This window comes from Salmo salar, chromosome ssa15 (assembly GCF_905237065.1).
Source record: "Salmo salar chromosome ssa15, Ssal_v3.1, whole genome shotgun sequence".
Taxonomy (NCBI): Eukaryota; Metazoa; Chordata; class Actinopteri; order Salmoniformes; family Salmonidae; genus Salmo; species Salmo salar.
Window position 1 is genome coordinate 99,346,694 of NC_059456.1, and position 9,179 is coordinate 99,355,872.

Genomic DNA, 9,179 nt, shown 5'->3' on the forward strand with positions numbered 1-9,179 from the left:
GGTTTTTCCTAAACAAATAAAGGATTTCGGTAACAGAACATTTCATTCAGAAATGTCTGTAATTATGTTGCAGCTTCAGCAACACAAACAGTGCGATAGACACTGGTGGTTGCTGCAGCAGAGAGGAGAAGGAGACGAAGGGTGCTAGTCACACAGTCACTCGCTGATTTTTAATTTTTTTTTCCACAGAGCAGCAAGTCTGATACTGGCCCGGCACAATCAAATCAATTGCTGGTCGGACTCTCTCTAGTCATTTGCATCTTAATTATTTCATCAAACAATGCGCTTAAAGGATCAGACAAGCTCAGTGAATATAAAACATGTGTGATTTAAACACATAGGATATGTCTATATTTGGAAAAATACACGTTTTAAAATTCAAACCAATCAATTGGTCGAAGAACAGAATACTCTTGGTCGACCAAGATTTTTTTTAGTTGGGGACAGCCATACATTTAAGTCGCTCTGGATAAGAGTGTCTGCTAAATTACGAACATGTAAATGTAAGGTGACTGGTCATGTTATTAGGTTAGGTCATATTGTTATTACGTTGTGATAGAGTTGTGTTTTTGAGACAGGGACAATAAGCCCTCCTTTTTGTGAGACTGCTTACGAAATGCTGCCTGTTTGTGGAAACTGTTTTATTACTGTAGGCATATTTGACCCGTCTTTAATTTTAAAAAAGAATAAAAGTTTACCCTGCTCGTTTTCAAAGTTGGTAAAGGAGGAAGCCGGCGCCTTTGCTGCAGTCTGAATGTTGCATTGACTGTAATGTAGCATGTTTAATGTACCCACTGGCTCAAGTGTTGAAATGCGTGTGCTAGCCGATGTTCGTTCAGACGATAGTGATTCGTCAAAAGACAGGTAAATAGAGGCTGTCCAGGCTGAAAATGTTGGTTCACATTACACTGAAATACAATAATATTACCATCAAAGATGAAATTGCATTCAATCGAATTAATCAGATCTTACCATTCGTTTGTTGTGCTGTGTATTTTAATATTGTGTATTAAACCTTTTCCCTTGTCTTCCAATAGTTGTATTAGTCCGTGACTCAAGGTCTACGTTAAGATTGAAGACAACAGGGATGGTGCCATTGTTATAATTCAAAACTCCTAAGAATCCATGGTGGTGGCCCTTATTCCAGTGAGATGGTGAGGATTGGAGAACCACTGCGCAGTTTCAAAGCGAAATGGATAGTATGTTAAACATTTCGGTTGTGTACACCTAGTGGCTTGGCAACCTTTCATACCACAGCTGTAGGCACACTTGGCACCAGATAGTATGCTCAAGAGTATACACAATTTCTGTCAAATTCTAACTTTAATTATAAACCCTGTTTTGAAAATTGTCTAGATTTTTTTGGTCTTTGAACATAGTCAAATCTTCCAGAAGGGAGATGGTCTTGAAAAAGCAAATGGAAACATGGAAAACATTAAATATGATTTATCTCAACTTGAAACTGTCAATCGCTCCTCAATCTCAACTCTCATCTCCACCCTAACCCCAAACTCTTCAACCCCGCTTTTCCTATGTGTGACCCCCCCCACCCTGCCGCATTGACTCTAATGTACTGGTTTTATGAAACCATTGCTGTACAAAATAGACTGAAACATATTTTTAAACAGTGATGATATGTTTTCATGTTCTCTATTTACAGATAGAGCTACCAATCATTTTGGTGTTTCTAACCATTGAGCGCTCTATTGCATGTGGTAGAGCAGAGTACAGAACAGGTGATGAATGCTGTCCTATGTGTTCTCCAGGTAAGGACCAGCTCTGTATACTATATGGATTATTATGAAGAAAATAAATTCCAATATCAATCAATCCATGACACTGACCTTTATCCCACAGGAAACCGGGTACATAAACACTGTACAGAATTTACAAGTACTTCCTGTGTCCCCTGTACCGACTCCACTTTCCTTGATGAACCCAATGGTCTTACGGCATGCGTACCGTGTACAAACTGTGACCCTGGATTTGGTTTGAAGGTAAAGCAGTCATGTACACCTTCATCAGACACAATCTGTGGGACACTGGAGGAGTTCTACTGTCTAGACCCAACTAAGGATGGTTGTAGAGCAGCCCAGAGACACAGCAGCTGTAAACCTGGTCAATACATCAGCCACACAGGTATGTCTTCATGCAAATCTTCCATTGACATCAGTACATGATTTATGCAGTCGTGAGTTAAGCACATCTCAAGTCAGGATCCTTAATGAGTTTCACCCTGTGTTGGTGCAGGAACAACATCTACAGATACTGTGTGTTCTGACTGTACTGGTGATACCTATTCAGATGGATCATTAACATCCTGCCAGACACACACACAGTAAGTATGGCTCATGTATAATGGTTATTTCCTTCAAAATATAAGCTAAACACTACAATATTAACATAGAAATGTGAAACTGAAAGTTGGATGACCACATTGTTGATTTACCAGTGGTCTATTTCTCTTATTATAGATGTGATACCTTGAAGCGTCAGCAAATTAAACCTGGAACTCATTGGTCCGACTCTGAATGTGGACCACAGACCTCCCTTTCCATGACTGTAATAATACCTGCTGTAGTGGGGTTGGTGGTACTAGCTGTGATATCAGCAGTGACGGCAGTAGCTATTAGAAGAAAAATAAAAGCTCCTGTATCTGGTGAGATTATTTTGGGAATTGTACAGTTTCATTTATTGTTTTAATTGCCCAGATGAACAAGTGAGAAACATTCAACACTGAATCAACTCACATTTTATTTGTCACATGCACCGAATACAACGGACTTTACAGTGAAATGCTTGCTTACGAGCCCTTCCAAACGATGCAGTTAAAAAACAAATACAAAATAGTAACACGAGGATTCAAATCAAATACACAAGAATGTAGCTATATACAGGGTGTGCTGGTACAGTTCCCGTGTTCCTCAGCTGGTAGAGCATGGCGCTAGGGTTGTGGGTTCGATTCCGACGGGGGACCAGTATGAAAATGTATGCACTCATTGAGTCGCTCTGGAAAAGAGCATCTGCTAAATTACTCAAATAAATACAAGAGCACACAAGATGAAAATGCCATACAGTGTATGTTATCCATTTCTAAAGTTATTTTTGTCTCAATGTTAATTCTTGTACCTTTACAGAGAGGACCTTTCCAGAGATACAAAGCCCTACACAGGTATGTCAATAAATAACCCCCCAATACCCACAGCATTTTCTATCATACTCAATGTGGTAAGGAGATGGCTGACAGGAATTTGTATTACCCCGAGGGTAGCACTTTTTTAAATGTTTTATTGAGTTGAGGTTTCCTTTTACTAGGTATCAGACACAGAGGGAACATCAATGCTGTTTGTGGGAACAAGAACAGGTAAGGTAGCCTATAACTTATCAGAATGGCAGTAGCTTGAGTTCATGAATTTCAGACAGATTTGAACCAAAAATATTTATTATTTATTACTTTACATATTTTTTCATAAACTTGACTTCTTATTAATATTATTCTTACCAGATTCAAGCCTCCAGGACAGTCATCAGGACATTCATCAAAACAATCCAGTCTAATATGTGGTTCATTGGCTTGAAAACTAGACTAGGCATTAGGGCACCATTTCTGTCCACTACATAGTAAATGTGATCTAGACTCCATTTTTAAATAAATGTTGGAGGTTGGCACATTTGTTTTGTGGTGTACAGATTAAAAAGCCCATGACCTCGATAGACAACCTGAAACCCTAAAACGTAACTTTTTATTTAATTTTTTATCTTCCAATACTGTGGACGAAGATGGAAACTTTACAAGCCAGGTCTGTTCTGTCCAGGAAAGGTCAGGTATGTCCATATTTTCAATGGTCAGTCCAAGTCAGTTGAAGAACTAAAACACAAAGGAGATTTTGTAAGACACTGCACCTGGTCTTTGGATGGTGGTGCACCAGCCATCAGTGCTCAGCCTATTGTTGCTGTAAGTGTATTGCTGGTGACTGATCTAATGTCCCCTCTTGGGATTAATAAAATTGCAATAAAATTAATAGAATTAGGCCCAATGACATTATTACATTGTACAAATGCAATTGAAGAAAGCAAAATGTGATATTTCAGATGTGTATTATTGACTAAATTCCCAAAATGTTGAAATTTCTTTAGAGATTCCAAATGAGAAGGATTATGTTGACATTCCTTTAAAAAGTGCATCCTTCCTTGAAGACTCACTGATTGGACAGGTGCATTGTCTCCACATGTGTTTCCTGGAAGGATGCACATTGAAAGAATTTCAACTGGGCCAATAGTTGACACTGACAGCAAAATGGTTAGTTCGGGTCTGCTTAATTGGGTGGTTCTCCCTGAGACACCAATGCAATAGCAGCTGGGTCTGGGCTGCTTAGATCATTAACTGTAATGTAAAGAGAAAATGAGGAAGTTGGGTGTTGCGCTTCCTCTTCTAACTCTGCTGATTGTAGACAACCGTTTGTGAATGCAAATGCACTTGAGATTCCCTAAAAACATGCCACTTCGACACAGCTACGACTGGAAGCAGTTTAGAAGAATTCATGCAGCAGGTTAAGAGAATTAGGTTAACCCTTATGCCTGATGTAATGAGGAGCAACCAGATGCTGCACTTGACACATTTATGAAATCTCTTACTCCACTTACTCACCCATTAAGAAAATGACTGTAAAAATGTTTACATCCCGGTGGATTGATGAGGAATTAAAAAATGTTATGGTTGAGAGAGATGAGGCAAAAGGAATGGCAAATAAGTCTGTCTCCACAACCGATTGGCAAACCTACTACATATTGAGAAATCATGTGACTAAACACAACAAAAAGAAGAAGAAACTATACTATGAAACAAATAGAAATGATATAAAGAATGACAGTAAAAAGCTTTGGAGTTAAACTCAGCTCCATCATTCATTGAATCAGATGGCTCATTCACAAAACCCACTGATATTGCCAACTAATTCAATAATCTTTTCATTGGCAAGAGTAGCAAACTTAGGCATGACATGCCAGCAACAAACACCAAACCTACACATCCAAGTATAACTGATCAAATGATGAAAGAGAAGCATTGTAATTTAGAATTCTGTAAAGTGAGTGTGGAAGAGGTGAAAAAACTGTTGTATATGAACAATGACAAGCCACCTGGGTCTTACAACTTGGAGGGAAAATTACTGAGGATTATAGCGGACAGTATTGCCACTCCTATTTTCCAACTCTTCAATCTAAGCTTACAAAAAAGTGTGTGCCCTCAGGCCTGGAGGGAAGCAAAAGTTATATAGTAATAGTAAACCACCCTTTAGTGGCTCAAATAGCCGACCAATCAGCCTGTCACCAACCCTAGTAAACTTTTGTAAAACAGTTTTTTGAGCAGATACAATGGTATTTTACAGAAAATAAATTAAGACTTTAAGCACGCTTATAGAGAAGGGCATTCAACAAGCACGGCCCTTACACAAATGACTGATGATTTGATGAGAGAAATTGATAATTAAAGATTGTGGAAGCTGTTTTGTTAGACTTCAGTGAGGCTTTTGACATTATCGATCATAGTGTACTGTTGGAAAAACGTACAGTACCAGTCAAAAGTTTGGACACACCTATCATTAAAGGGGTTTTCTTAATTTTTACTATTTTCTACATTGTAGAATAATAGTGAAGACATCAAAACTATGAAATCATGTGGTAACTAAAAAAGTGTTAAACAAATCAAAATATATTTTATATTTGAGATTCTTTCAAGTTGCCACCCTTTGCCTTGCCTCACTCTTGGCATTCTCTCAACCAGCCTCATGAGGTAGTCACCTGGAATGCATTTCAAATAACAGGTGTGCCTTGTTAATTTTGTGGAATGTCTTTCCTTCTTAATGAGTTTGAGCCAATCAGTTGTGTTGTGACAAGGTAGGGGTGGTATACAGAAAATAGCCCTATTTAGTAAAAGACCAAGTCCATATTCTGGATACCAGAAGGGTATCCAGGAAGATGGTTTAACAAATTCAGGATTTCTTAAACATATCCGGCTTGTTTTAACCAGATTAGGGAGTCCAGGATTTCTTGGTTCCAGAACAGCAGCTTCTCGTTTAAGTTATTAGGCTAAACGAAGCGCAGATTGATTGATTTGACAATTGGCACGCAACATGAACAAAAGGTCCTCATGTCGATGACAGAAAAAATAATAGATATGGAGTCAAAAGACTCAATTGTAACAACATACTTGGGGGGGGGGTAAACACAATAATACATCTGCCTGGCAGAAAATTGCAAACAGAGTAAATGCACAATAACTAATAGACCTAGTTTACACACATGGGTGATTTAGTAATAATGCTTTCATTTTATAAAGTACCTCTATTGCAATGCTGGTGATATTAAGTGTCAAGGCGATGGCCTAATATGTAAGTGGTAGTAGCCTATGTCACAATTGCAATGGTAGGCCTATTCCATAGCCTATGTAGAATTAATAATAATGTATTGAATTCATAGTGCTTTTCATGACAACACGGGCAACAATGTGTTCACTGTTTAGTTCTAAACCAATGGGAGTCACAGATCATCTGACAAAAGAAGTAAGGAAGATCATTGAATTGAATGACTGTTTTTGAAAATGATTTGGTTTGGTGAAAGCGTAGGCTACAGTATTCAATAGCTGCTTCTTTGTTTATGCTGTGAAAATATTTTCTGATCACGTAGTCTCCTTCATTTGGCCCAGAGGGTCTTTGAATGGTGCTATAGATGGGACATATATCCCCAATGACATTTGGAAAATCATCTGCGGGATGAATTAGGCAATATATCATTTTTATCATGTTGTCTAGGTTTATTCATTTAAGATTAGCAAAGAATCGCTGGCAGTCACTGACCATAGCCTACTGTACCTGCAATTCTCTAAAAATCCTATTTGATTATATGGACAGCTTGATGGCCAGGGAATGCAACAGAGACATTAACAAATCTCTAGTGCTTAGCAGGTTTGCTTCAGAGCATTTGTTGCTATGGTTTCTGATCAGGCTCTCTTTCTGGATGGAGCCAGAAATTCTGAGGTTGCACAAGTTCTGGTTTGACAGATCTCTAATCCGGCTTTCTGGAATAACCCTCTGGTAACGTGTATGTACACGATCAAAATATAAAAGAACACCAATCTCTTCAAAATTAGGTCTTAATAAACACTTTTGACACCATCTGGTGGTCGATCTTACCATACCGGATATGAGGTATAATGTGGTCCCGGTTCCAGGGACAACACCGGCTAGAAAATCCAAGTATCCCTGACTGCAGTGTGCAGTTCGGGCCGGGCTCAATGTGGGCGGAGTCTAACGTGGGGGCCGGGCTCAATGTAGGCGGAGTCTAACATGGGGGCCAGGCTCAATTTTTGTATTTATTATGGATCCCCATTGTGTATGTAGTGTAAAAACTTTAGGAAATAGGTCCAGAAAAGTGTCAAGAATAATAAACAAGAAAAAGTATGAGCAATAACAATAGTGTGCTTTGCATGCTGCAAGCACAGAAACTTTTCATATGTTATAACAGAAAATAGGACTAATATGATATACTGAATAGCCAGCATCTTACCATCAAAACAAACACCCCACAGTTGTTTGAGAAATCTTGCTTTGGTAGATCCTGTGGTGTAAACAAGGTACAATTTTCAATAAAGGAATGACAATCAAATGGTACAGTTCAGTGGAATAATTTAAGGTCCAAGGTCCAGGGGACAAGATCCGAGCAATGTTTCTGTGAACACAGTGTATGTGAAAGTAAATAAAAAGTACAATTCAACAGCTTTTAATACTCCAGCATGCATAACAGTTTTGAACACAGTTGGAACTGAATTAGCCCAAGTATGTTTCACAACATGTTTCTGAACCAGAACATTTATTTTCAACTGCAAACACAATATTTCTCACATCAATGCACTCACATGCCAAAAATATTTTATTGGACACTGTTTCAAAGCAATGTGTACTGTATGCTTTCTTCGTAAATGTGTTTTTCTTATTTAACTTCAGTTTGCAGTGTGGACAAGTAACAATTACTTTTCTTGACTTTCCATGTATGTTGGGACCAGGTGATTTAGAGGTATATGGAATGCAGAGGATGCTACTGGTTGCTCTTTAAGGGCCTCTGGGTGCTCTTGAGGGGCCTCTGGGGACTGTTTAAGGGCCTCTTGGTGCTCTTGAGGGGCCTCTGGGTGCTCTTGAGGGGCCTCTGGGGACTGTTTAAGGGCCTCTGGGGATGGTTTAAGGGCCTCTGGGGATGGTTTAAGGGCCTCTGGGTGCTCTTGAGGGGCCTCTGGGGACTGTTTAAGGGCCTCTGGGTGCTCTTGAGGGGCCTCTGGGGACTGTTTAAGGGCCTCTGGGTGCTTTTGAGGGGCCTCTGGGGATGGTTTAAGGGCCTCTGGGTGCTCTTGAGGGGCCTCTGGGGACTGTTTAAGGGCCTCTGGGTGCTCTTGAGGGGCCTCTGGATGCTGATAGTATGTCTGGTGCTTCAGAAACGGTGCTCTGTTGATTATTGTTGCTGTAGCAATAGCAACAATGAAAGTGTGTCGCATTTCTACAACTGAAGCCACACTTTATGATTGTGAACTCAGAAAGAGAGGAATAACAGTAAAGTAACAAGTTATACAATTACATTAAATTCACTGATGTAACTGAAAAAATAGGGCAAATCAAAAAACGTGAACGTCAAATATATTCAATAAACAAAGAAAGAAATAGTACCTCTGTGCCTGACTGAAGCATGACCTTTGATGTGGTTGTTGATCGTATATTGTTCAGCCTTATATGTGCAGAAGGGGCAGTGATGAAGTTGACTGCTGCTGCATTTATTAATTTTGGGACTCTCGCCCTCCAATAACACACTACCGTGTCTCTATGTGAGCATAGACATGAAAAGGTATGATAATAATAAAGGCATAAAATAAGCAATAGGCATTTCATTTCATTATTGTACATATAGGCTGTGTAGACTCGCTATGTGTAACTAAGGGAATGGCTGTCGGCATTAACGATACACATTTAGAGCCAGCCAAACACAACAAGGCATACATTGAAGAAACACAGAAAATCAACGATCAAATCGATTACATAACGTACATGTTATTTTATTTTAATAACTGTACATGTTAAATTTGCCTACTGCTCAAGTAGGCAAATTTGTCCAAATAAGATTCCCTCATTCTAAGCAAT

General features: G+C 39.1%; 1 protein-coding gene across 2 annotated transcripts in view; it reads left to right on the plus strand.

Annotated features, from left to right (window-relative positions):
- The window catches only part of LOC106572813 (tumor necrosis factor receptor superfamily member 14), a 46,922-nt gene extending 42,900 nt beyond the window's left edge, over positions 1 to 4,022 (plus strand). The window contains exons 2-9 of one of the 2 annotated variants that reach the window (XM_045696418.1): positions 1,038 to 1,154; positions 1,661 to 1,766; positions 1,858 to 2,139; positions 2,251 to 2,338; positions 2,475 to 2,659; positions 3,138 to 3,172; positions 3,316 to 3,364; positions 3,506 to 4,022. In XM_045696418.1, coding sequence (XP_045552374.1) covers positions 1,152 to 1,154; positions 1,661 to 1,766; positions 1,858 to 2,139; positions 2,251 to 2,338; positions 2,475 to 2,659; positions 3,138 to 3,172; positions 3,316 to 3,364; positions 3,506 to 3,558 — 801 coding nt within the window. In that variant the 5' untranslated portion in view covers positions 1,038 to 1,151 and the 3' untranslated portion in view covers positions 3,559 to 4,022. The remainder of the gene's footprint in view (positions 1 to 1,037; positions 1,155 to 1,660; positions 1,767 to 1,857; positions 2,140 to 2,250; positions 2,339 to 2,474; positions 2,660 to 3,137; positions 3,173 to 3,315; positions 3,365 to 3,505) is intronic. The other variant, XM_045696417.1, reaches the window with a different exon arrangement.
- The last annotated feature ends 5,157 nt before the right edge of the window (positions 4,023 to 9,179 follow it).